We start from the raw sequence: 27,894 nt of genomic DNA, 5'->3' as shown, positions 1-27,894 counted from the left end.
AATAAACAAAGAGATACACTTAATCACGGGCGATCATGTGTTCTCTGGCAGGACCAGTACCGATCCACTTAACAGGGACACCACCAATCTCACGCTCAATGAACTCAACGTAAGCACGAGCATTAGCAGGCAGATCCTCGTAGCGCTGGATACCCATAGTGTTCGACTTCCATCCAGGCAGAGTAACATACTCCACTTGGATCTTCTCGACGACATTAGGATCCGCAGGGAAAGTACCCGTAGTGCGCTTTCCACAAGGCAAGATATAAGCAACACCAACCTTGATCTCATCGAAGTCGTCAAGGATATCAAGCTTAGTCAAGTTCAGCGCGGTGTAGTGGTTAATAGCGTGAGAGTAGCGGCACAGAACAAGATCCAACCAACCACAGCGGCGACGGCGGCCAGTAGTCACACCGAACTCACGTCCGACCTGCTGCAGCTTTTCGCCGACTTCGTTGAGCTGCTCGCTGGGGAAAGGTCCAGAGCCAACACGCGTCGTGTAAGCCTTCACCACGCCGATCACGGACTTGATGCTGGCAGGGTTCAGGGCAAGCGCTTGCACGGCTCCGCCCAGACCGGTTGATGACGAGGTCACGTACGGGTATGTGCCGTGGTCGAGGTCGAGCATGAGGGCGTTGGCGCCTTCGACCAGTGTGTTGGGAGAGTCCTTGTGCTCCTGCAGGAACTCGAGCTGGTCGACGATGTGGGGCTTCAGGAGGTTGCGGTATTCCTAGAAATTGTTAGCGATGTTGTTGCGATGAAAAAAAAACAAGGCTTTTTGTCTATTCCTTCGCGCCATATGTCTGTTCTTGCCATTTGTTGACGGAATGAAGAAAATAGCGGGATTTAATGCATACCTTGAACCGCGCAATCTCCTCCTCGACATCGTATGCCAGATCTCCGAACCGTGTGCGGTATGAAGTATCCAGAGTGCGCAGCTTGCGCTCGAAAGTAGCCTCGTCCAGGATCTCGCCGACGCGGACACCGCGGCGTGCGGCCTTGTCGCTGTAGCAGGGACCGATACCCTTGCCGGTAGTGCCGACCTTGCGGCCACCGAGACCCTTCTCCTCGAGACCGTCGACGACAGAGTGCAGGTCGAAGCAGACGTGTGCGCGGTCAGAGACGAAGATGCGCTGGGCGGCGCCCTTCAGGCCCTTGGCCTCGATAGCAGCCAGTTCCTTGAAGAAACTGGGGACGTGGAAGACCGTGCCGGCGCCGATCAGGTTGATACATTTGGGCGAGACGAGACCGGAGGGAAGGATGTGGAAGTCGTAGGTGACGTTCTCGTGCACAATAGTGTGGCCGGCATCTGTAACCAATTGAAAAAGACGGTTTGGTCAGTCACTGTCTAGCTTTGGGGACGGTCCGTTTGAGAACTTCAACACGTGGGAGTAGAGAAATTCCAAGGCGACTTGAACCTACTGTGTCCACCAGCTGCACGGCAGCAAAGTGTCGCATCCTGCGACAGCATGTCTGTGATCTTCCCCTTTCCTATTCGTTCATTAGCATTGTCTAATGTCTCTCTCAAGGTCTCGTTCCTACCTTCATCTCCCCATTGACTTCCTAGAACGATTGAAACCATGATTGCACACTCGAAAAAGTCACTAATTCAGACTTATCCACGATCAATTGCTTTGGATGGTGGGGTAGGTTTGAAGGCGAAAGAGAATATGCCTGGAGCCGATAGCGGGGCCAAGATCAGGTTTGCCGGTGTGAGTTTTCTGGGCAAATTTGACCAGGAACAATTCGATGTTGGAAATTCGTATGCTAACTAGACTAGTTTGAGCTATTTTTTTACAAATTTGATCTCCTTTCTCGTGAGTCAGACCAATTTTCCGCGAATTCCCGCCATCACAGATCCGGCGGGGTGGCGGGGCTTGGTTGCAGCCTTGGTGCCTTGGTGCCTGGATACCTGTATGCCTTAACTTGCCTTGACACCTCAGGCAGACAGGGTTAGGGCAAGGGCTCCAATATAGCTCAAGCTTTTGTATACATACATATGTAGTACGTAGTAAATGCATGAATATCCATTTGATTTTATGTGCCAGAAGTTTGTAACGAGCTTTTTATCTTCTGGTAACAATGGCTTTCGGAGGATGGTCTATGTCTACTCATACTATGTATCATCAGTACCAACCTTGGAACTTAGGTTGCATATAGTTAAAGAGCTCCTCTCCGCTCTACCTCTCTAGCCCTTATTCATCGTAGTTCTCCTTGCTATCACGAATGTAAAGCGTAACATCCAAGTGTAGTGCCGGCTAGATACTTCAAGACATCGTTAAACTCTACTTAACGGTTGTGAATTCCCACCATAGGAGTAGCGAAGTTCGAGTCGGTCTTGTCATTGAAGTTGTTTGATCGCTTGGTCTGGATAACTAAGATTTTTCCGATTAGTCTTTTATAGCTAATTCGTAGGTCATATGGAAATTCTCCAGCTCTTAGTTACACCTAGGGATGGGGCTAACTATGTGTTAAAAACTTATGTCCAGTCACTGTACGGAGCATAGTCAGAATGAAATGTATTACTTAAATTTCTCACCTTTTACTGGTAATCTATTGATATTTTATGATGTGCTTTTCTTATTTATACTATTTAATATATAAATCCCATAAAAAAAAGTAGGAAATAGGGTGGTTTTTGTAGTAGTTTTTTTTAGTAGTAGTGAGATAGTATACATATCTAAATTTCACTTTCTATCACAATTTTATAAAAGTTTATTTTATATACGATCGTTACTAATTAATTAATTTATCTCTCTATCAGAGACCGCGTTTTCTAGGTTTATTGGGATTGGAGACCTGATACACTTGCTAATCATGCAATCGGTATACAGCGATCTCGCGGTGTGTACTCCTACCCTAGGCCTAATTTTGCCTGAGGTATTTGACCTATGACCAAAATACTTCCTGGTAATATTATCCAATGAGAGAGTTAGGTTCAGATGGCGTACTTAGTCGCCCGTAGCCGATATCGCTCTTGGGAAATCGTAACCGGGACATCAGTTATCTCAACAACCCGAACTGCCTTCTGCAATCCGGAAGAAACGATCCTGGAAGAATGAACGAGCGACCCTTGGAAGGATTGGATAGTGCACAGCTGATGGAGCTGATAGAAAGTCAATCCACAATCGCAGAAGTGACCTAGCCGATGTCCGAAATGTGTCTTAGGATCACGCCCCTATTAGGATTATGAGGGCAGAGAAGAAGATTCATTTCTGAGAGATTGGTTCTCACTGGGATCTAAGATTTGAGAAAGAAATGAGGGATATGCACTCCGTAAGCGGTAATGTATACTTAGCTGAGCTCTATCACTAAGCATTAGCATATAGATAGGTAAATGAAAGAGAAAGCCATAGAATGAAGTGAGGTGGCAATTGAGAAGAGAGGGGAAGCAAGATCAATGACGAGGAGACAAGGTCCTATCGGCCTGAGGAAGGCCTCAAATTAGAAAGTGAGAGCAAAAATTTGAACATGTAGTTACATCCACATGATGTATGGATTGCAGTTAAGCTTGAACTACAAACAGCCCTCTCGCTAATAAGTACAAAGCCATGAAAACACCAAGAGAAACCCGATGGAAAGAATCAGGTTTATCTATGCAGATGTGATAAAAATCCCGGGTATTCACATAACACCAAGTCATTATGCATCGCAAAAGAGAAAAAAAAGTCATCAAGTAGACATCATTAGAAGTGAAAAAAAAAACAACCGAGACACCAGGAAACCCGCGAAGAAAACATATCACATCAGATCAATTCAGAGCCTCGCCTCTGCTAAAGCTGGAAATACAGCTTCAGCAGTGGCTTTCCATTACGGAAAGGCCCGACGACGAAAGCTCAAACCACCTTCCCACCATCCCGAATCCACTCTCTCAGCCGTCCAAGCTCAATGATACATTCACGGTGCAGCTCACATGCAACGTCCCAATGCTTGCGCACCTGGATGTCCTCCTCGACACCACGGAGATAAGCACTGAAGCCGCCCTTGCTACTGCCAGGGACGAGGAATTCATCACCGTGATGATCATCAGGCTCCTTACGGGCCTTGGGTGTGCCCTCGTTGCTATCATCATCCGTACCGTTGAGTTTGAGACGAGTAGAGTCTCCAACGGCGCTGATCCAGCCTGGCGCGAGACCGGTTTCATTCGCTTCTTGGCGCGCATTGAAGTGGGTGAGCATGCGGCTGTTGAACGCATTCCATTCGTGCATGTACGTTCCCATTGCCGATACGTACCAGTTCCATTTATCCCGGGGGAGGACAGGATGCTTAGAGGTCAGCGTTTGGAAGACTGGTTTCGGGGCTGTAGGTCGCTTGGGAGGGTTTGGAAGTTGAAGTACACGAGGGCGGATGTCGTTTCTTGTGGTCCGTTGCTGCTTGGCTTGGGATTCGAAGGGGAGAGTTGTGTGGAAGTCTTCAAGATTTTCGATACCTCCGCTTGTCGTATTGGTGAACGGTGCGGTATTGCGGAGATTCTCGAGGTTGAATAGAGGAGTGCGGGGGTCTGTGTTTTGAGGCTTAGACTTCTTGACTGGAGGTGCATCTGGCGCAGCCTGAGATGCCAAATCGGGATGGCTGCCATTGCTTGGTCTTCCAGCTGGGACCTTGGGCGGTATGTTCGGAGGAGTAGGAAGGTCATCATCCAGGTCCATCTCCTCAACTTCCGGCGTTGCTGTCCAGGCTGGCCCTGGAGGAGCCTGGCCATTGACAGTTTCTTTAGCTTCGTCTGCTTCAGTACCAACGCTCGCCGGCTGTGGAACACTCCGCAATTTGGTGCCTGCTCTAGGCTGTTTCTTTGGACTCCTAGGTGGTGCAGCGTTTGCCTTTTGTTTGGCTTTCTCGGCTTCTGATACAGTCCATGACATATTTCGAAGCTGCTCAGACCACGAATCTGCGGAGAACTTTGCTTGTGCAAAGGGTGTTGGTGGTTGCTGTGTTGACTGTGAAGCTTGATAGAGAGGAGTAGGACCGAAAGGATTCGGAAGCGGTGATCTAGTCGAGGAGGTTTGTCTCTGGCCGCTTCGATTGCTTGTGCGCCCCCGATTCTGCGAGGCGGGCGATCTCGGGAGTGCCTCCTTGTTTTGCGACGCAGAGCCCATGAAATCGAACTGACCCAAATGAGCCCGCCAATCATCCGCAGAAAACTTCTTGTGCAAGTCACTTGTGCTGCTGCGTGCATATGCGGCAGACTGAGGCCTTTGCGCATTGTTTGCCGGATCGGTGCTAATACCAGTGTCAGTCAGATAAGGCGAAACTTGAGAATAGGTGCACCGAACATACTTGACCGAAGAGGAAGAACCCGACGGGTTGGGCTGTTGGTCCGATCTATATGAGCTTTTTGGGAAAGCTGCACTATCTGAGGTGTGTCCTTCAGGGCGATCCGTGTCAGCAGGATTACGTTGATTAGGGAGCCAATTTCGAGCAATCGGACGGAGTTTGTAGCCACCATCTGGTAGTTTGACGGCCTCAAGACCATTCGTGCGGAGGAAGGAGGTGAAGTCCATACCATTTCCAGGGCTTGCTTTTCCTCTGTTGTAGAAGTCGGCAAACGTTTGATGCGGTCCGAGTCGACTCTTTGGTACAGCCTTCGGCTTGGGCATAGTCTCTTCCCCTTCACTCGAGCTGGTAGAGTCATAGTTGTTGTGGTTCCGCCTGGGCGAGGGGCTGGCGCTACGGTATCTCCCAGATCGGCCGGAGGAAGGGCTGGTTTTACCTGTATGCATTTTTTGATGAGAAGAACCTGATGGGGTACGCATGGTCGCAGAACGTCCTAGTCCAGTGCTTGAAAAGAAAGTCTTCTCACCCTTGCCTGCCTGGGCGTAGCTTCGACTGGGCCGTTCGAACTCCGGAGTGTATGAATTGCGAGAACTAGGCCGAGACGGCTCAGGTGATGCTGGTTTCTTCGCAGTTGGTGTCGGCGCAGACTTGAAGTATTGGCTGCTCGTTCGTTCAGCCCTACTGTTATTCGTATAAGCAGAGGTGTTCCGGGCCATCGGTTCGTCTCCTCCAGCTACCCCTGGCGCAAAGCCTTGCTTCTTCTTGAAAGATTGTGCGTTCGAATGGGAGTTGTGAGTTTCAAAGGCAGACTTGGGCCGGGTCGATTGCGCAGAAGTTCCAAAAGGATGACGCTGTGCCCCAGGGCCTGGGACACCACCGGTGGCACGACCAGTTGCAGGATCGAAGTCCTGCCATCCAGCCTGATTTCCTCTCATATTGTTAAAGCCACGGAATGCATCGGCCCTTGTTTGCGCACTGTCTTGTTGTTTGAATTGTTGCGGACCGGCACGCGCATGGGATGCGTATCGTCGAGCGCCAGCTGACGGGGTACTCGGGGCTGCCTTTGCATACTGTGGACTTGCAGACGTCGAGGCAGTTGGCGCAGCTCGAGGAGGGTAGGTGGGGTTTTGTGTTTTGCGCTGGGTATTTGCCTTGGGCGGTCCGTAGAACTTGCCGTAGCCTGCACGGAGACGATCGGTGTCGTATTTCAGTCGTTGGGAGGGGTCACTGAGGATCTCATTGGCAGCCTGGATGGCCTGGAATTTAGCGTTGAACTCGACTTCTCGTCCTGGATTCCTGTCTGGGTGGTATTTGAGTGCTTTCCCTCTAAATTAGCAATGGTCTCGACTATCACTCTATGGCATGGGTTTGTATGAAGCTCACCTAATTTCCTGAATTGTTTCTTGATCTCTTCAGGCTCCGCGCTGGGCTGGAGCCCAAGGTCCGCATAGTAATCTTTGCGCACGTCTGATTTCACCATGTTGCTCGTGGGTTTCGGGTGAAACTATGCAGGTGTGATAAGCTCGAATTGCATAATCGATATTCAATTAAACTATCGGGGGTCCCACGCATGTCAAGTCGTAGAAAGTCGGTCTAAGAGTAAGGGTAAAAAGCACGTTGCACGTAGGCAGGGCCTTTGGAACAGGACTAGACAAGCAGGACAAAAACAAATAATATGTCCTGCAATCCCAGCAAGCTTGAAGCCTAGCTCGCCAAACACTGCAGAATGTTGCAGAATGTTGAAAGACTGGGTGAAGTGAAAGGTGGAAGAAGAAAAAAAAACGAAGGGCAGAGCCTCCTTCCTTGTATGCTCCGCGGTCTCGGTTGGCCGCAGGGTCCACCCCGAAAGCACTAGCCAAAGCTCGGCTTGGGAGAAACGGAGTTCTGAGTTTGGTCTTCGGGTTTGCGGCGAGTGGAAATGGTCTTTTTCAGTAAGACCAGGGAAGTGAAGCGGGGGAGGACAGGCAGAAATGACAACAAAAAATTAGAGATCGGTGTGGGCACCTGATGTCGAGATTAGGCAGTTGGGTCCAAGCGCAGATCGAAGTGAAGCAGCCAACAGGACTACACCGTTCGTTTGTGCGGAAGTGCCAGCACGCTAGAATTGGGTGTGTTGGGTTGGGAAAACCAAAGGCGGGAGTGTTTGTTTTTGACGCCGTTGCTGCCCGAGGCAATCAACATATCAACGCAAGGCGACTACGACATGCTATACAATCGTTGATGCTCTTGATAACCCTAGAATTAATTTATTTCTTTCCTTACAGATCATTGTATATTGGTATATATGTGTATAGATGGTATCCAAAGGCAGGCAGAATAATCACAAGCCAAATTATACACCCTTGTTAAGCCCTGGCTTTTAGAAAGAGGCAAGAAAGACACAGGGTAGGGGGGATGAAAGGAATGTAAAAGAAGACACCAAACAAAAAGAAATAAACCACTGAGAGAAACAACGCTAGATATCCCCTCCAGGTGCGCCAGCCCCAGAACCACCAAAGAAATAGCCTTCCAAAAGATCGTAATTGGGGACCTCACTCCAGTCATGCTGGAAGTCCATGGCCATACCAAAGCCAAGGTCGATTCCAACATTCTGCCCTAGGTTGTGACCTAAAGGTGGCGCAGCCGCCGCATTGTAATCAGGATTGGCTTCACTTTCCATATTACCCTGGCCTTCAGCATCGCCAGATGCAAAATCCAAGAAATCAAGACTCATCCCCTGCGGAGCGTCCGTGTCGGCAGGCGGCAGACCATGAATTTGAGTGTTGCTACCGGGAGAGCCACTGTGCTGCGGCGAGTTCGCGTAATAAAACTGCGGGTTCGGTTGCGGGGAGTTTGGATTCTCGTACTTGAGATAGTAATCCATCGACGAATTGGGCTGTCCATAAGACCTGGACGACTGGTCTGCTGCGAAGCTGGCAGCCATTGATTCTGGTTGAGGGTAGGACGGCCCTCCGGGTCTGCTTTCGGGTCGAGGTCGTTCGGCTAAGGGGACATTATCGGTGAAGAGATCAGCCAAGTTCATGTCGAACTTGGGGACGGGTCGGGACGGGCGTGCCTGCGTCGGTCGCCGGGCGTGCCCTTGGCCTGGGCGGGGTCGTTGGTCCACAGGCTGTCGCGGTCGGCCGGTGTAGAGTGAGTTGCCGGTATTTGATGAGGTTTGGACACGGCCGATGTCTACTTGTGATCCGAATCCGGTTGTCGATAGACACATTTGGACGGTTGCTTTGCTCATGCGCTCGAACGCGTCCCGGCATGCTTCGGCCGGTGGGCATTTGTGCATCAGGTCGCCTAGAACAGAAGTTGCGGCGAGAACAGTAAAGTCGACTTCGTCGAGGGTCTAAGAAAAGAGAAGGTTAGAATAAGCGCAAACCTAAATTCCAGGACTGGGAGTGCCTACTAGGTGGCTTCGAACCAAAGGCGAATGCCAAATGGCATATAAGAAGGAGATTCCTAATAGAATGTCAATAATGAAGCGACGAGGAGAACACAAACAACTACATACCAGCCATGAAAATGTGATGCGTAGCAAGATAGGTATAATTCACCAAGCGTACTCTATGCAATTGGCGATAGATACGAATGACCTTCTGACCAGCTTCAGCAACATTAAGATAAACATGATCCTCCTCATCACCCTCATCAGGATTGGAAAAGGACGGACTGGAGACGTCATCTGCGGGAGTGAGCTCTCCGGCCAACTCAGCAGGAACCGTCAAGCTCTGCTGGTACAGCAAAATGATAGCTTGCCAGTAATTCAGCTCAAGCAGCTCAATAGAGAATCTCACGCCTGTTTCCAGCCGTGTCGGTGCAGTATCTTGCCACTCAACCAATCGGCGATGCACATCATGGCGCCACGAGCGGAACGAGTCAAAGCCCTGAAGGAAAGGCGAGGAAAGCTCAGCATGTGGTAGAATGACTGCACCAGGGCCTTTCCTCCGCACAGCGCGCGTCTGTTGGTATTGGAGGACATCATGGATCTCGGATTGAAGAAGTCGCAATTTGAAATAGTGGAATGCGACATGCTTATATGTTGGGGCGCCATCTGGTGGGGTTAGAAGACCGGACTTGGTGATATATTTGTCGTCCGTTAGGGACGGGAATTCTGTGCTGATAGCCTGATCGCTGATGCCGAATGGCCGTCCAACACACGTGGCTACCAGACGGTCAAAGCTATAGACGCACCACCACAACCGGCGGCGGATATCGCGCACCCATTCGCGTCGTCCGCGTTCGCGAGCATCGATCCGTGACTGCGCTTGGTTGCCGTCTTTCGTTGCAGAGTCAATACCCGCTCCATCCTCGTAATGGAGCCCAAGGTCGACGGCTAAGCGCATGGCCACACCGACGATATACCAGAGACCCGGTGCCACGGGTCGTAATAGGGCAAAGCTGGCTAGAAGAAGCACTGCCTGCAGCTCTTCCAATCCACCAAAGCCCTCGCTGGAGGACGAACCAAGGAATGATTCCAAATGAATGATTGCCGAGGCATGATATTCTTCTGGCTGGTACTGATGGCTCGAGAGTCTCACTCTCTTCGTCCCAGACGAGGACTGGTCACGACTACTGCGATTCTCATCATCCGAGCTTTGAGGCTTATCTTCAAAGATGATTCCAGCACCAATAGCAAACACGATATTAAGGATATAAAGCGCGCGCGGAGAACGCTTCTTCTCTTCTAACAAATACGTTTTATCCAACAGCTCCATGAAATCTCCCCGGTGGAGAATCGGCATCTGAGGATTCGCATGTTCAAAGTAAAGATCGACCAGCCGTTCAGCCAGCTCCCGGTCAGGGAAAGTCGCGCATTTCATCATCGGCCTTGTCTGCAGCCCGAAGAAGGAATCACGCATACTACCCCCTCCCCCGGCAGTGCCAGTAGCACTCTGAGGTAATCGATCACTCGTTCGAATCGGTACACGGTCCGGCATATTACCGGGGAGTGAGCTCCTCACCGCAGCGAAGACCACACGGGCAAAGGAAATGCCCGATGTTGACCCCAGATATCGTGGGTCAGAAGTACCCTGTACAGAGACCATGCCGATATTCGAGACCAAATTATGCAGGCGCCAACTATCCTCGTTATTGGGGTCATTGTCCGTATCGCGATTATCCCCTTCTCCTTTCCGCTCGGCATCTTCTTTGGGTATATTCTTCCACCGTGCCTTATCTGCCGCAGCCCCCTCCCCGGCCTGAACGTCAGAACCGGGACGAGTTTGTGTGCTGTCGCCATCAGCCTCGACCTTGATAGCCTCCTCCTCGTCAAAAGCGACGACCTTTTTAAATTCAATGTTGTTATCCGCCAATTGTTTTTCGAGATGTGCTACACGCGACTCTAGGAAATAAACATAACTGCGGGGAATCTCCCGCTTTGTGATAGGGTCGTATCCGACGCAGCGCACGCTCGCCTTCTCACATGACTGGCAGCGCGGGAGACGCTGGTCGCAGCGGTTCTTGCGCAGTCGACAGCGGTTACAGGCGGAGACATTGCGGAATGAGGAGGAAGCGGACGAGACGGTAACAGTGGAATGGGCGGGTGGGGTGGAAGACACAGCCGTCGGGGCGGAGGGGTTGGGAGCGGGATTGGTCGCGGGGTCGGTTTGTGATGGGGGAGTGTTGGAGGGATGTGGTCTCTTCTTGCCTGAAGAGACTGGTGATAGCGGCGAGGGGGGTTAGGCATTGTGAGAACCGAGTGAGAGCCGCAGAGTCGCGATCATCTCTTGGTGGAGTTTTGCGGGGACTGCGGTCGGGAACTGCGGTTTAACTCGCCAGACCAGATCAACATGATAAGATCACGAAGTACTTTTGGTGTTCGTCTGTAGTGTTTTTCTTCGGCAATTGGAGGTTATCGTGTCAACCGTGCCTAATCGTGCCAAATCAAATCGATGAGAAATTAGCCAGAAATGAGGTTATAGGAGTAGCTTGAAAATTCCGGAATTAGATTATTTGAGGAAATAAATGCAACATAGATAGGATGAAACCTCTGAGAACATTAAGAGAAGAACGCATGTAGTCGGGTGTTTTGAAGTTGGGGAATTGTCCTCGGGAAGAGAACTCGGTTCCCCAGACTTTGACATGCCGAGTGCACAACAATAAGAAGAATTCCAAGGTTGGGACTTTTGTTTGAAGTTCGAATCTGACATTCATGGAGGTTTAGTGGACCTCCCCCACTCCCCCGCTGTCAGATGTACGACATAAGGCATCAGGCATATTGGGAATATGTTCAGCACGGGGAGAACAGGGGAAATCTATAAAACCTGCTGCCCATATAATCCTACTATATGAGTGATTGCTTCAGCGGACACCGTCGGGAAATATAAGGGTTTTAGCCTATATGAAAGCAAAGGTCTGGAGTTCAGCCCGAGTGAAGTAGGCTACAAGACTATGTACGAGAGATGACCAACGTTGGTAGAGAAGATGACGGCCGTTAATATTGAACAAATCCGTAGCAATATACTCTAACCGACAAAAATGTGATCTTGGAGAGAACTCAGATCAAAGAAGAGAACAAGAAGAAAAAAAATAGCCTCCCAGATGCACATGGATATAGTCATAATATAACCTGTTGATACTCCAATATAAGATGAAATAAAAGAAGAGACCCAAATTTTATGCTTATGCATATGCAATGCAACCATCTATAATTGCGCCGGTTCCCGGTCTCAAAGAAAAGCCATGAGAATGAAATAGCAGAGTGAGGTATCATGATGGAAAAAAAAAAGATGAAAACAAAAGAAAGAAAGGAAAAGAAACAGAGAAACAGCAAACCAACTTGCGCCTCAGCGCTGAAATAAAAATTTAAAAAATGCCTTTCCAGAAGGGCTGAGAAGAAAGTAAAAAAGGTGATGCTAGGCGAAGTTCACAGCTTCAGACCTTTGTATCATGGGTGACATCGCCTTGGGGTTTGGGGAAGTTGTCAACGGCATTCAAGTTGAGTTCCGAGATGTCGAAGTCGTGGTCAACGCTAGAGCGCAAGGAAAGCAACCGCTGCTCTTCTTCTTCTGGCAACTCATCCGAGTCCTGATCCTGATTTCCAAAGTCCGAGAGTGCTTCACGCTTCATCTCTGACTCGCTGAGCTCAGGCTGACAGGTTTTGAAGCGCTCAGGCTCCGGGGATTCCTCCATCCAGAAACTTTGGATGGCGCCGATCAGGCAGACAAGACCACAGGCCCACCACGCCAGCACGGAGTATCCACTATCGAGACCCTTGGAGTGGAGCAAACCGGTGATAGTCGGACCAAAGGCCCGGCTGAGACTGGCAGTTGAGGCGGCAACGCCATTGATATATCCCAGTACTTTCGAAGACGGGGCGGCATTTGCCGTGAGGATTGACATGGCGGGGAAAGCGATGACATGGAATGTGATCTTGCTGATCAGGGACACATAGACGGCGAGGATTTGCAACTTGGCCGGAAGAAGGACGAGATAAGGAACGGCCAAGTAGAGAGGGGGCCATACAAGCAAAACGAAGCGGAGGGTGCGCAAAGTACCAAAGTGCTTGACAACAAATGGGAACAGCCACAGTTGGGCGATCATCGAATATACGCCTTGCACAGCGAGCATGAACCCGATGGTTTTCGTGGCCATTCCCAAGCCGCCGGTAAACTTGAGGGGTAGCACTACGTCGTCGGTGGATGTGGATCTTGGTGTACTCAGTAAGACAGGCATCAGTTGATCAAAGGAAACACTGTGGCTGAAAGGGGGCAATGCATGTCAGTAAAATGTTTAAACATATCGGGCAGAAGGGTGTGGCGCCGAGAATAAAGCGGGGGAGGGAAGCCAACTCACTATGCAAGAATTCCGTAAGCAATGATAACGAGAATGACTTGTCGGGTAAAGGCCTTGGGCGCGGGGCTCTTCTGCCCCTCCAAGTCGCAATCGGCCGAAGCGCCGTGGACGGGACGAAGGCAAGGCGATGATTCGGCAGATTCGTATCCAGGCGGAGCATCAAAGTACTTCTCCTTGAGGTCCACGTCGGAATCATCGGGAAGCTGCACGCGCGAGCCCCAGCATAGATTAACCAACCACTGGCCGAGTTCAATACCAGGGTCACGGCGGTGCTTCTTCTCCGGGTGCGTCTCCTCCAAAAACAAGAAACCGACCACCATGCCGCAAATCAGCACGGTGATGCAGACGAGGTTGGGCAGCAGGAACGGGAATTTATCCCAGAGTGTGTTGCTCGAGAACAGGGCCGGGTAGTTTTTGCAGGGTTGGGCCAAAGCGCCGCCCATAGCCGGTCCAATGATGGAACCTAGACACCACACGAAAGGCATAATGGAATAAGCTCGTGGTTGGTGCTCCTTCTTCGTCACGATCTCCGCAACCGTCGTCTGGAGAACCCCGATGTTGCCATTCAACATGCCGCCCAGCGCGCGCGCAATCATCGCCGTGGCTAGGTTGGGCGCAAACCCGAATACAACCATGCTGATGGCCGTGCCCACGAGGCCCATGATGAGAACTGGCTTACGACCAATCCGGTCACTCATGCGTCCCCAAAACATACCCGCAGAAAACTCAGCAAAGGTGAATGAGGAGGTGATCATGCCGGCGTACAGTGCGATCTGGCGGTCGTTCTCCGTCACATGGAATAATTCGACCATGTGATACACGTATGGGAAAATCGACATGAAAGCAATTGGTTCACAGATTCGAACGAGGGCTGCATCATGTTCGTCAGCAATTAAGATCACGCATGGTATGTATATATTGTGGTGTGCGGCGCATTTTAAGGCTACCACATCTTGTTCTGGTGTTCCCATAGTTCGCATAACAAAAGTACCAGACTTACCTAAAACGAATAGTTGCCGAATTGGGAATGTAGAGAAGTCATCCTCAGAGCCATTGCTGGAGCGTCGGCCCAGTAAACAAGCTAGTCGTTGAAACATTGTGAATGTCGAAGAGGTAAAATTGCAAGGTCGAAAAGGAGTTGAAAGCAGATGGGAAGATTCTCGCAGATCCTTCTTCCCTTGTAGATTGTATAGCTCAACAAAAAAAAAAACAAAAAAACACAAGAATTGAAACAAAGTACCGGATCAAAGGTGCTTTTGTTTCCTCAATTTTTCCCCGGAGTGTAGAAGGGAGAGAATGTAATAGTGTAATTGGAGCAAGGAGCAGCGTCGTTTGCTTTTAGGGCTTCAGCATTGCTCCCCCTGCGGTTCGAAATTCTATCAAGATCCGATAAGGTAGGGAAGATGTATGAGACAGCTGCAAGGGAGTCGGAGAGTTTTATAGAAGGATGGATCAAAGGATCTATAATCAGTGTGTAGAAAGTCCAAGGAAAAGGAAAATCTGGAGGGGAAAGGGGAAGCTATTATAATAATGAAGTAGTGGATAGGTCTATAGAAATGATCAGGCGCCAAAGAACTAAAACGTCAACCGTTCAGCATCACAACTAAACATTTCGGTTACAGCTGTATGCAGTTGGCAAACATTGGATCAGGATAAAGACGACTGTGGGTCGGACTTTCTTTATTATTTTGTTTTTTTTATTGTTTTTTTTTTACTTCCAATTTACTTCAATTTTTTAATAAAAAAAAAAAGCCCTTTATGTGGAGCTGTGTAGTTTAGAAACCTGACATTTCCATTAAAGAGTAGGGGGAAGCGGAAGAATCCCGGCAAGGAAAGGGGTTAGAACCAATGGAAGGAAATCGGTACATCGTTATTCTAGATATATTTGAATGTATTTGAATGTAATTTGACTTATTGACTTATTTGACTTATATTTAACTTATATTTAACTTTTGATTTGCATTTGTTTTCAAATGTTCTATAGGGAGACATAGGGAGACATAAGGAGACATCTATAAAGTGAAATGGTTAATAAAACTGGAGGATCAATCAGATCAGATTTTTTTGAATTGTAACACAAAAAAATATATATATAATTAGTATGGTATGTAATATGGTAAGGAGTATATATAAAATACCTAAAAAAGAAAGTTTTAAGTCTTTGATTCGACAGCTCTATCCCCCAGATCCAACAAGAAAAAACAGTGATACTAAAAATCATTTGAAAAAAGACCCACGGTCCTTACCACCGGGCCCCCGGGGAACGGCATTAGGCCTACACTTAGTCTCCTAAGAGGGGACGCTAATTGACACTGCACCCTTATGGCGCAAGGCAAGGAAGATCGATTTTTTTTTTTTGTTCCCAGAACTATGGTTTTAGTGTAAATTAGTGAGATGATAGATCTCGCCTTATAGATTCGCGGTATGTCTCTGCGCCTCCCCGACACTTATAATAGTAAAATGAATCTAAAAACAAAAAAAAAAAGGTCAGATTGAAGTAATTAAATGATTTCAATTTTAATTTTCAATTTTCTCCTTTTTTTTTCCGTCTCTTCCAACTGTACTCCGTACTCCGTACTCTGTAACTAAGACCAAACATCATATCGTCATAACTCTCTCCACTCAGACGGAAAGAGAAACCCAACCAGTTTTACCCACTGGGATGATCAGGAGAATTGAACTTTTCCTACGAACCAGCTGATTGGGCCAACGTACAACAGTGTTTAGGGTATACAACTTCAAAGATATACGGTGTACTTTCCCATCTTCAAGAGAAATTCTAGTCAATATTGAGCGCCATCCCGTCTCAATTGTCTTATTGAATGTCAAATTGTTGAATCTCAAACCGTTAGGTCCCCAGAACCCCAAATTTCAAATCTCGGAATCCCGTCATCCTGGTACAGATGGAGCCGATGGGGTTGAACCAGTATACGAAAGCGAGGCTATTGAAACCCCTCGATCTGGTGATCGTCCTGTCAAGGTAGAGTACACACCGTACCCGTAAATTATACTCTCTCGGCACTATAATGTGGATTTTAGGATTTTTTTTGAGACCTTCGAGAAGGCTCCAAAGAATCAGCTGAGCTTGTCAAAAATTCACCGACACTCCCGAGGCCCCATCCATTGGCCGTTAGGCGTCGATCTGCGACAGGGGAAAACAATGCCACCCCTTTCCCCCCCTTATAACGATCTCAGATGATATCAGCCATTTGTGGCGAAGTTAAGCGGATAGATGCACCGCAATCCCGCTCCAACGACATTCCTGCTCTCTTGACTTCGTACTCTGTACTCTGTATGTTCGCTTTTTTTTTTACTTTGGATCCCAACAATGCAAATGGAATCTATCCAAAAGTCGGTAAAGTGCCGACCCAACCAGAAGGGACTGCATAAGACCCAAGGGGTTGGGAACGAGTGGGACCATTATTTGTATTTTACATATCTACTCTGTACGGAGTACATACTTGGTATACTGTAGAAAAAAGAGATGCATTAGTTTTGTCCTTCCTGTACGACAGAAAATCTGTCTGGGGCCACGCGAGGGAGTGGGCAAAAAGCCGGTGAGAAATCATCTAAATCAATCTAATAAAAAGACAAAAACAACGTCATACCTTAAGTACGATGTAGCGGCTTGAGCCTCTCAGGGGTGGGCCTAGTAACTAAGATATGCCAAAGGAGGAAACTCAAGGAACGGTGTGAGCAAGACATTGTGAACACGACTAGGGCGGCTCCTGCAACCTGCAAAATTCCCCTTAGCCCTTAGCCATTTTTTTTTCTTTTCTTCTTTCCAACTAGTCATACAAGATACAACCAGATCATAAAGTTGCTTGTCCTCGAACAAAACAGATTAACAATCCAAAAAAAAAGAAAAAAAAGGAGTCACTCGATTAGAAAACAGGGTGACCGTGCCCAGCTGACAATGGGCTAATACAAGCTCTTCTGGGTCTGACAGGGTGTTTGACAAATCCTTCTATGCATGAAATACCTAGGTACGTCGATCGCAATGCATGCATTCCTATCAAGGAAGACTATTGGCTGCGAGGGGAGATGGTAGCCCTTGAGCAATATCGCAGAGATGTCGGATAGGTGAGTCGCAACCCAACATCGATAGAGCCCGACGTACGTTTTGACGCGGATGTAGCGGTGACCTGTTGTTCAGGGAAAAACAAAGCCCGTCATCTTTCCATGCCATGCATCACGCGACTGTGCGCTGCCGTAGCTCCGTCAGCGACAGTCGTGTCTACCTTGATATCCATTCGGACTGTTCGGAAGAAGGATTGCGACCCAACGACCGGAAATTATACTTCTCCTTCCTTTTTCTTTCACGCATATTGCGATTCAAATCGAGACGAAGATCATGTGAGTAGAGCTTCCATTTTTCTACCCTGCAGCCAACCGAATTATCCATGTCTGGTGGGGGAGAAAGAGAGAAAATGCCCCTCCCCCCCCCCCTGCAAGGTTATTCTTCCGATTATCGCCAATTTCGACAGAGAGGAGGGGGGGAAAACACATAGATGAAGTGTCCCTTGTCTTGCATCAACAACCTTGGTCTGATAATAACCGGTATCAAGCGGTGTGTCTCTTGGCTGCATTCTGTTCAATTCACCTGCTGCAGAGTGAGGCTTTGACATCTCGCCTCGAATCCTCCCCTCGGGTACTCGTCCCTGACATCCCGTGAGTGACTCGGTAGAACTGCAAGCCCTACATGGGTATTGTTCTCACAGCCCCATCATTTGCGTCTGCACCGCCGGTAAGCTGTCCGGCGGTGATCGTCGAGGATTTTCGATGGCCCATTGCGATTTGGGCCAACATTGCTTTATGTAGCCTATACCGATATTCAGATTTCCGCGGTTGTTGTTGTTGCCCAAACCCAAGATCTTGACAAAAAGACGGTGAAGCGCGTTACAAGTCAAGAAACGCCGTACAGCTGGAATTTATGCTTGTCGACCGCCGACTTATCCGTGATGATGTGAGAACGCCATACCCTCGTAGAACAGATTTCGCTAGATCTACCCAGATCTAGCTGAACCCTGCTTGGTCACAGCTCTTGCGGCATGATACGGTTCGACCCCCAAACTGTACATACTATCATGTCGGGCTCGATTCATGCTTAATTTCACATGAGATCATATTCCAGCTGTTAACTACATTCCGTATGGATGCCCTTTGGGATTTCCTTTCATTCCAAAGTGAGCAAGATATTGCATCATATCGGAATAATACACGTCAACACTTTCCAATCAAGACTAATAACAAAAGGGGGGGGGGGGGGCTGGTTCGGCTTCCATGGCACACACTGTCTCCGCCTATCGTGCAGCCACGACGCCCAGATCTTCAACTCCCGCTCCAAAGCCCGCCGCAGCACTGATGATGCCCGAAGGTGGGCTTTTCGGCTCACAGATCCGACTCCCACGAACCTGTTCTATGTACGGAGTTATCTTGGCAAGATATGATGATCCTAAGCATACAGCCGCGTTGGGCGTTCAGATCGATCGATCGTGATAATTGTTTTTTTTTATCGACAAGGCTAAACAACCCCAATACAGACACAACCAGGGTCCATGATCCACATAGAACCGCAGCTCCCGCGCCATATTGTCGGGTTCTGACAGTCGCATGGTTCCCGAATGGCTGAAGCGTGGCGCTGATTGCCCCCTCTAAAAATCAAATAAAAACAATTTCAGTCGGACGGAAAATGATTCCTGACATATAAGAAATCTTTTCTTTGGACCTATCCAAGTTCCAAATTGGGCAGAGGAACTCGGGCAAAATTGCCTCAATGACTGAGGTACTTAGACTTTTTTTTTTGGTGCAGCCCCCCTTTCTGTATCGTGATGGTTGACGGGGAAAAAAAAATTCAGTTGTGATGTATCAACTTTTATTCCCGTGGGCGAATTCCGTCACTCAAAATCTAGATCTTCTATGACATCGAAATCAATCTAGGAACAAGGAAAAATGAGAAGCACACGCACTAAAGTGGGGGGGGGGGGGGGGGGCGAGAACAAGGGTTCAAAGGAATATGTTGTATACCCCCTCTTGATGTTGTACAAAAGAGGACGCTGCTCAGATTAGTACAAAGTACATCAATGTAGGTGATGTACATTGCAGATCACTCTGATTCCATTGTTTTCAAGTCCATTGCAATCGCGATCCAATTCGAATCGGGTAAATGCAGGTATTTTTCCCCCTAATTATGGTCAAAATCAGGCTCCATTTCTTACTATCCCAACAAAGCGCCACAGGTCAGCTGTTCTTGATCCTTTACGTATACAGAATACAGAGTATTCATGTCCGACGGAATATCATACAAAGATTCACTGTATACGGAGTAGTCTCCCCGGTCTAGAGAGGGTTTGAAGTTAATTGCTATGCCGAGAATCAATATCCAATTCCTCCCGTTGGATTCTAGAACCTTGCGCGAAATGTCGGGACCCGTTACACACCGTTTTTGGTTGTCTGTTTTTGGAGATCGCTGATCATCAATTCGTACCCATGTCGGACTTTTGTTATACTTGATTCTTTTGGACACTAGTTTAGTAGGGAACTTAGAATACATCGTATGTCCGTAGCCGAATCCTCAATCTTATTGTTTGAACTGATCGTCCGTTGATATTGCCAAAGCGCCACCTTTATCATTACCAATCTAGGGCTTATGGCTTTTTTATATTAAATCCCGGAGGATTGGAGAAGATTAAGATTTCTAAACGCTGCATAGAGTGAGTGACAGGTGTACTTTTGTAAAACCAGCGAAGCCTATCCAAAAGAAACTACTGATGCATACTAATATGCATAGTACTCTCTGTATGGAGCACAAAATTTGACAGTCACGATCCTGATTTCTGGGAGAAGTTACGACTATGAAATAAAGGAGAATCCTGGCGTTGGTCCGGCAGCTGAACGGGATATCCGCGGACCAATAAAAGCTTTAAATGATCCAAAACACTATTCCAGTTCCACGGTACGATGTTAAGGATATAATATGGAGTACATTAGTTCCGATGGCTTAATCTTAGGTAAGGAATTGGTATTACAATACCTTCCAAGGTTACCGATCTCTTCTATTTACGATCGCCCCCACCCTGTGGCGAGCGGAAAGCAGGGATCCGGTGCCGCGGTGACGGGTATAAATACAAAAGTTCCGCGAGTGGACACGAATCATATCGAGTCATATCGAATCATATCTCTTTCGCAAGGATTTTCAGACTATTGATTTTACTTATGATCATGTGAGCAATTCCTTTCTCATTTTCTTTCTCCCTTTTCTTATTTTTTTGAAAATTATTTTTCCATTTTATGCCCCGCAAGGTACGGGGGATCTGAATCCCGGGACTTTTGGTCTGGACCTGTACAATTGTTCCCGTACTTTGTCGCCTTACTTTACATATGTACGGAGTACTCCGTGCTCTGGGATGTGATCGAGATTCCCCTGCAGCGGTCTGGACGCCCCAGTCACATGTAGTCTTACGTCTTACATGATGCAGTAGTATGAGCCCAACAAAAATCCATTTGAACCTCAATGATATCATTCAAATATTTCAAAAGATCAGTTGCCTCGTGTGGTGTGTTGCTTAAGCGCTTGCTATTTCCTATAATCTGTATTCTACTTGGCATTTGGATATTATACCCAGTTTAACCTCGCACCTTCAACATATTGATATAATTGAAAGCTAATCTACAATAATTAACATCTTTTACCTCCTCCTTGCCTGTAATTTTTACTTCAATTGATCCTCCTACATAAAGCTCAGAGCCAAGGCTATTTATTGAATCTAGTCTAGACTTTGAAGCAATACCGCCTTTTGGTGTAAACTCCATACCGTTATCGCTCAAATAGCCGGTGTACAGATGAGTTGACCGCTCGTGCAACCTCTATCCTTGACAACAAGCTAGGCTTTGATCATTCAAATGTTCAATTGGGTCAATAGACATGGCGTGACTTCGGTGTGACTTCAAACAGACGTTATATGCATAACTGGCCGAGGCCAACCGCAACAACGATATGCAGAGGGCGGTTAACCTATAACCTCCAGTCCATTGAGCAAGTTCTCCATATATAACCGGTGATATGTACATGTTATCATTCAAATATGCAGGGTACTGAAAGTCAATTCCATCAACGATCATCCAATACAATATTCATCTCAAGCCTCAGTCCCAAAAGGCAACCTGTATGCATGAACACCTACCCAACACTCGGACTCGGTACTGCGCGTAAAGTTTCCTGAATTGCGGACGAACTCCTGAAAGGCAGCCACTGATCATCTCCCGATGGAGTGCAGATACGAAGCACTCTGTGTAAAGCCCGCATGGATTCCCAGAGCTGAACCTCAAAGCAAAAGTACAATTGACCTCCCCCGTATGGTACTTTTGCTTGCCGCCGCCAGAAAGCCAAGATGTGACCATGATCGCCCTTCCTGACATGTACGCGCTAAATGTGACAGCGGCTCACAGACTCCTGCCTGTGATGGACTTGACATTCGAGCTAGGCCTGGCAGACCAATTAACATCGATATCCCGTCCGTGATGATACATCCACTACACGGGGTACTCCGTATGTGCATATCATTAGTTGATACTGCGAAAGACGTAATCTTATCCGATTGCATGGAGCTAGCTTCAATTCCAAATCATATGTCATGTACGGAGTAAGCTCGTCTGCCTATCATTGCCAATGGCTCTATCTACGTATGTTGTACCCCGTACTCGATATTACCTGCCAATCTTGAGTACTACTGACATGAAGATATGCAGGTCAATGTATTTCGCCGACCTACCCGCCGACACTTTGCCTATCTGCATGGTTTCTTCCGCATGTATAAAGCCATTGTGGATTTGGGCATGTCAATTTGGGACTTGTAATTATGTCACCTGCCATAGATTAAGGCAACGGTAATCTGCAGGTGGATAGATACATTTACGGGGTAATGTCCCAGAATAGTATCCCGAGGATCATCCTAACTTGGTTTATATAACTAATACTTCGGTTAGATTTACCGATTCAAGATCAAAGTAATATTCCCAATAAGAGATACATTGAGGGATCAAGATATAACAGAGGAAGAAAGCTCGCGTATTTGATAACAACGGAGATATAACAGCAAAACTCTCATTTCTCGGCTATTGTTGCATACTGATCTGGTATAGAGCTATCAAAATATCACCAGATAGTTAGAGCAATGTAAAGCACGTTTGGTAGCCCTAAAACAAAGCTAGAAGTGGTTTGCTGGAGCAACCACCAAATCCGTATAGAACACATACTGCAAAGACTGAAATAAAAGACCAAAGTATTCAACTAGTGGCTTCATCTTCTGAGACAAGGACATAATCAGAAGCATCTGTACTTGTGTTGACTCCGACGGAACGATACTGTTTCTCCTCGGGTTCTTCCACTTGTGGCTGTTGCACACATTTCTCGGGTTGTTGCGAAAGATTTTGTGAAACAAGGGCCAGCTGTCGTGAAGTTGTAGCTTGCGCTTCAAGCAAGTGTTTTATAAGCTCTTGCTGTGCGTTTATTTGTTGGTCGGAAATCTCTAGTAGTCTTTCATGCATGCCGAGCCTCTTTCTCAAATCAGTGTGTTGTTGAAGGGAATATAGCATGCTGTCTCGCATGCTGAGCTGCTCTTGCAAGCTCTGAATCCATGGTTGAGCTGTATTCCCCTGGAGTTCAGATCTCTTCAGTCTTTCATTTTGTCTGCGGACTAACTCTTTCAAATATTTGATCCTATCCTTAATTTCGTCATCTCGTTTATGATCTCTCTCCGATGGTTCCTTATCCATGCTAGGCTGGCGTTCCGAGTTGGCTATGCGTTTCTCAAGCACATTCAACCCCTGCGCAATCACGGGATTGCCAATCTTTTGCGTAGTACCTGCAAGCCACTCTTCAACGCTCGGTTTTTGCTCCGTGGTATACATGCTGCTCACGACTGTATCGCGCTTTCTCTTGTGTGTTGGCATCGAGTTTGGGCTGGATGTGGAGGATTGCTCGTTGATTGATAGAGACATCATAAAAGGTAGTCAGAGGAATATATGAGAAAGGGGAAAGATGTTAGTTACTGAGACAAGCTGTCATCTTAGAATGTTCAAATTGATGATCAGCTCCTGAGTAATGGTCATACTAGTGATCCATGGATGCACATTGATGATTCCCCCGGTTCTTCACCGACTTCCGCAGCTCTTTTTGACATTTCCATTTCCATTTATGGCTTAGCACTACTAGTACCCTACTAGTAGCATTTCAGACCGAAAAGGGGATGTGCAAGATCTCGGGTCGAAAAAGCAAACAATCAATACAGTATTAAAACAAAACAAAGGCAGCACACCGTTTTTCCAGCTCCTTTGCTGCGTGTCAGCGACTCAACGGCACACTAGTGAAAGCTAGACAAAGAGTCGAGTCACAACTAGACCAGACTTAAATGAGTTAATCCACTCAAGTAGAGTCCGTATATGTTCATTGGTCACTTTGTCACGGGATCGGGAAGTCACATCGGAGACGTGCAGATGCAACAAGGGTAGCTGTTGTGGCCCTATAGATCATATGTGTAATCCCAACGGTTCTTCACAATATTCGATATCTCAATGCAGGGATTTGATGAGGCGGTGACAGGCAAACGGTAAGATGCAGACTCGGGCATTGCCTCGATCAGCTCGTTTTTCCTTGGCGAATTCATTTAATCTCAAGTCAGGTTTGTGCTGCATGATACTTGCATAGCCCAATTTTGGATACATAAAAGTGGAACACGGGGTTAGATTAGGAAAAAGGAGAGGCAAAATGGACATTGAGAAGGGATATACTATGGGCAAATATTCTGCACTCAGTAGGGACACTATAAAGGGCTTATCACCATGTGATCTTATCGGGACATTCAGAAATCCATTGAAGGTCATAACTCAGTCTGTCGACAATTTACTGAATAACCGGTATATTTGCGTCCTATGAAGGTACAATCTTGACCGGACTATTTCAAAGGCGAAACAGCTGCATTCGGAGAATGAGCGAGAGATAGCTAGCAATCACCCATCATGGCGCATCCACGAGCCTATTTTTCCCTTCCCGTACGACCATTCCTTCCAAGACGAGCCCGTTGCGGCCGATTATTCCTACAAAATCTCCAAAAACCATGCATCTCACGGAACCGATTTCAAAGCACTATTGCCGACCCTGAAACACCACCTCAACCCAGCAAAGATGCCGTACCCGACGAGGTAACACCGGACCTTTCGCATTTGGACCCTTCACCGGAGGATTATTCGCGGTTCATTTTTCAAGACAAATGCCGGGTGAAAATTCACGCTGGCTCTGGTGGACACGGCTGTGTTGCCTACCTGCGCGAGAAATATGTTGAAGAGGGACCACCGAACGGCGGCGATGGCGGCAGCGGAGGCGGTATCTACATCCAGACCGTTGAGGGTTTGACAAGTCTCCATAAGCTGGCTCGCAGAGGCATTATTAGAGCTAGCAGGGGCCGGAATGGACAGGGTAAAAGCAAGGGTGGAAAGCGAGGCGAAGACGTCCTCCTTCAGGTACCTGTTGGCACTGTGGTGCGGGAGGTGAGCCGTTATGATCCGGTCGAGGTGGAGTGGGAGCGCATCAAGGCGGAGGAAGAAGCGGCCTATATGGCCAAAGAGGAGAAGAAGATTTGGCGGGATCCTGATGAACTTGAAGGTGAAGAAGGTGAAGGTGAAGGATTTGAAGATGATGAGCCGGAGTTCAACCCTATCCGACACGAACGCTGGGTGCTACACCCTGCCGCAAAACCGTCGGATTTCCTTATGGTGCAGTTCCCAAAATCATACCCGCGACGACAGAATATAGCAGCCATGCAACCCAAGGCGCCGATTTGGCTGGACCTTTCAAAACCTATGGATAAACCCATGCTTCTGGCTGCTGGCGGTATTGGCGGGTTGGGAAATCCACATTTCTCCACACGCGTAATGGGTCGACCGAAATTCGCAAGCCGAGGCGAAGGTGGAATGATGTTAGAGCTCGACTTTGAGCTTAAGCTCCTTGCAGATGTCGGATTGGTTGGGAAACCCAATGCCGGCAAGAGTACGCTTCTCCGCTCGTTAACTAACAGCCGAACCCGCATTGGAAACTGGGAATTCACTACACTGTCTCCTAGTATTGGCACTGTCATCACCGACGACATGAAGGGTCGTCCTCTTGTTGAATCGAAGGTCCGTCGTACACACTTCACAATTGCGGACATTCCGGGTCTGGTGGAAGGCGCCCATCTCGACCGAGGTCTTGGTCTCGGGTTCCTTCGACACATCGACCGAGCTGGGATTCTGGCCTTCGTGGTTGATCTCAGTTTGGGCGACCCAGTACAGGAACTCCAAAAACTGTGGCGCGAGCTCGGAGAGTATGAGCGAATGCGCGACGCTGAGCCTGATTCTACCGAGCAAGACGACATCATTGAATGGAATCCATTCACCGAAGATGTGGAGGGTCATCGGCGACAGGCACTCGACCGAGACCCTGGCCCGGTATTGAATACCAACCCTGATGGCTCGTTGCCTCCGCTGGCGATGACACCTCTTCATTTAAAACCTTGGTTTGTCGTAGCATCCAAGGCAGACTTGGAAAACACACATGAACAATTCCGAGCTTTACAGGAGTACTTGTCTGGTGTCCAGAATGGCTCGCTTGAGCACCCATCGGGTCATGAAAGAGGTTGGAAGGAGAAAGTGTGTGCTGTTCCAGTCAGTGCCAAAAGAGGCGAAGGTGTGTCTCGAATTCCCAAGCTGGTGATGGAGCTTCTTGAATGAAGCATGTATATTAGAAAACTCCATTGTTCCTGAACAAAATGTACTATATAATAAACATCAATATACCTTCAATATTCCCCTGCAATCTATAAACCCCTATTCTTGGCTTTACTTTTGCTCTAACTTTGTACCCAAGCTCTCACATATTAGATGTAATGGGACATAAAAAATCAGACATGTGTTTTTTTTTACCCCCCTGTCTCTATTTGAGCGCGGTTTTTTTTTTTTTTTGGTTCGGGACGCGGTTGGAAGAATCAATCTCGCCATGACTTGGGACACTTGGGATTAGTTTGGCGATAGCCTCTAGCATCACCTTTCTTTCTCTTTCTTTTACTTTTCTTTCTTACTTTACTTTCATATCTGCCCTCAGTCATGGCGCTTTCATCAATCCTCAATGACGCGTTGTCCGTTATCGCCGAGCCGAGCTCTGACGACCCCATCCTCCAATGTGACATTCCTCACCTCCAAGATCTTCTTTTCAATGACACGGAGAAAGCACTTGAGCTTGCGAACTCAAAACTACACTCCTTTCCATTTAAAGATGTGCACATTTGCTGGCATCGACTCTACACAGACGCGTCTATCGTCAAGGCCTGCGTCACCATCATCACGAAATGCGGCCTGATCTCCAAAGCCAGATTTGAAACCCAGCACCTAGTTGTCTCACAACTGATTCAAGATATAAAAAATGCAGCAACTCAGCCGAAGGTCTCTCCAAACGCGCCATGGCTACCAGGCGTTGTGGCAATCCTTGATAATGTCTTGATCATGTCCGGAGCCCCCCTCCGCGAGAAGGTCGTCGAATCCTTGTTGTCCACGCTGCAGGCAGCTACAGAACCTCCCAAATTCGAATACGACAGCACTAGTAGCCCAGAATACCCCACTGCGAAGCGCAGAAAGTTCTCACCTCCTCTCTTTCCTCCAAATGCGATCCGTAAACCTGATCTGGAACACCCGATCCCGCGTTTATCGGCGCCATCATTTGATTCCATCGAACACCACATTCAAAGCATTCGTACCCCGCTTGTGATAACAGATGCAATGGACCACTGGCCAGCTATTTCGACGCGTCCATGGTCTTCGCGGAACTACTGGTGGGACCGCACGTTTGGGGGTCGCAGATTGGTCCCCATTGAGGTGGGAAGGTCGTACACGGACGAAGACTGGGGACAGAAAATTATGCCGTTCAAAGATTTTGTCGACAAGTATATATGGCAAGGCAAACTAGCCCCAGCTGGGGCGCCAGAAAACCAACCCCAGGTCACCAACCTCGATGGAGAGACAGCATACATGGCCCAACACGACCTACTAACTCAAATACCCGCCTTGCGTAACGACATCAGCGTACCGGACTATTGCTATATTACTCCGCCGGGTCCAGATCCGGGAACACCAGTGTATGAGAAAAAAAGCGAGAGCGCGAGGCGAAAGCCCAAGCACAGGTCCCTGAAACTTCGCATGGTCCTCAGTCAGACACAGCTCCAAATGAACATGACATAGCCGAACATGATTCAGATTCAGGCTCGGTTCTGGGCATCCCCAGCGATCCCATTATCAACACCTGGATTGGACCCGCGTGGACAATCTCCCCTCTCCACCACGACCCCCATCACAATATCCTCGCGCAGGTCGTGGGCACCAAGTACATCCGGCTGTACTCGCCACATACTCCAGACTCTCGGATCCACCCGCGGGGACAAGAATGGGTCACGTCTGTTGATGAGACGGCAGACCCAGATCCTGTGTCTGGAGATCGGCCAACGACTCGCAGACTGGTTGACATGTCCAACACTTCCAAGGTGGATCTGGCTGCCATCGAGTCTTCACCTGCTGAATATGAGCAATGGGAAGAGATGTGGCCTGGGTTTATGGACGCCGATTATGTGGAGACCGTGCTCCATGAAGGCGAGTGTCTCTACATTCCTGTTGGTTGGTGGCACTATGTGCGTGGATTGAGAGCTGGGATCAGCGTGAACTTCTGGTGGAATTGAGACAATGGCTCTATGAAAAATTCATGATGGTATGATGTCTCCGAATGAGATAGATGGGCTGTTACCTTGGCAATGCCATTAG

The 27,894-nt window shown here is 48.0% G+C and overlaps 7 protein-coding genes across 7 annotated transcripts; 2 read left to right on the top strand and 5 right to left on the bottom strand.

The window, feature by feature from the left end:
* Positions 1-19: 19 nt before the first annotated feature.
* On the bottom strand, positions 20-1,582 carry adB (adenylosuccinate synthase ADE12; the record flags this gene model as incomplete). Its single annotated transcript, XM_057247925.1, has 4 exons — positions 20-730; positions 858-1,309; positions 1,423-1,491; positions 1,543-1,582. The coding sequence occupies 4 exons, from the start codon at positions 1,580-1,582 to the stop codon at positions 20-22; spliced, it is 1,272 nt and encodes a 423-aa protein (XP_057112357.1).
* A 2,254-nt stretch (positions 1,583-3,836) lies between these two features.
* On the bottom strand, positions 3,837-6,754 carry N7479_000226 (uncharacterized protein; the record flags this gene model as incomplete). The annotated part of the gene is made up of 2 exons (XM_057247924.1): positions 3,837-6,592; positions 6,658-6,754. The coding sequence occupies 2 exons, from the start codon at positions 6,752-6,754 to the stop codon at positions 3,837-3,839; spliced, it is 2,853 nt and encodes a 950-aa protein (XP_057112356.1).
* A 975-nt stretch (positions 6,755-7,729) lies between these two features.
* N7479_000225 (Zn(II)2Cys6 transcription factor) lies at positions 7,730-10,919 on the bottom strand (the record flags this gene model as incomplete). The annotated part of the gene is made up of 3 exons (XM_057247923.1): positions 7,730-8,611; positions 8,672-8,724; positions 8,777-10,919. Coding segments are annotated over 3 exons (3,078 nt in total), but the record flags the coding sequence as incomplete, so codon positions are not given.
* Positions 10,920-12,138: 1,219 nt separating this feature from the next.
* On the bottom strand, positions 12,139-14,156 carry N7479_000224 (MFS transporter; the record flags this gene model as incomplete). Its single annotated transcript, XM_057247922.1, has 2 exons — positions 12,139-12,964; positions 13,060-14,156. 2 exons carry the CDS (start codon positions 14,154-14,156, stop codon positions 12,139-12,141), a joined length of 1,923 nt encoding a protein of 640 aa, XP_057112354.1.
* An 8,188-nt stretch (positions 14,157-22,344) lies between these two features.
* Positions 22,345-23,010, bottom strand: N7479_000223 (uncharacterized protein; the record flags this gene model as incomplete). The annotated part of the gene is made up of 1 exon (XM_057247921.1): positions 22,345-23,010. The coding sequence occupies one exon, from the start codon at positions 23,008-23,010 to the stop codon at positions 22,345-22,347; it is 666 nt and encodes a 221-aa protein (XP_057112353.1).
* Positions 23,011-24,075: 1,065 nt separating this feature from the next.
* Positions 24,076-25,821, top strand: N7479_000222 (GTP-binding protein Obg; the record flags this gene model as incomplete). The annotated part of the gene is made up of 1 exon (XM_057247920.1): positions 24,076-25,821. One exon carries the CDS (start codon positions 24,076-24,078, stop codon positions 25,819-25,821), a length of 1,746 nt encoding a protein of 581 aa, XP_057112352.1.
* A 372-nt stretch (positions 25,822-26,193) lies between these two features.
* N7479_000221 (putative JmjC domain protein) lies at positions 26,194-27,812 on the top strand (the record flags this gene model as incomplete). The annotated part of the gene is given in 2 exon segments (XM_057247919.1): positions 26,194-27,216; positions 27,234-27,812. The coding sequence occupies 2 exon segments, from the start codon at positions 26,194-26,196 to the stop codon at positions 27,810-27,812; spliced, it is 1,602 nt and encodes a 533-aa protein (XP_057112351.1).
* Between the last annotated feature and the right edge of the window lie 82 nt (positions 27,813-27,894).

This window comes from Penicillium vulpinum (genome assembly GCF_028829585.1).
Source record: "Penicillium vulpinum strain IBT 29486 chromosome Unknown utg000001l_segment0_segment0, whole genome shotgun sequence".
NCBI lineage: Eukaryota > Fungi > Ascomycota > Eurotiomycetes > Eurotiales > Aspergillaceae > Penicillium > Penicillium vulpinum.
The sequence above is the reverse complement of the archived record's forward strand: the minus strand, read 5'-3'. Positions and strand labels throughout refer to the sequence as shown.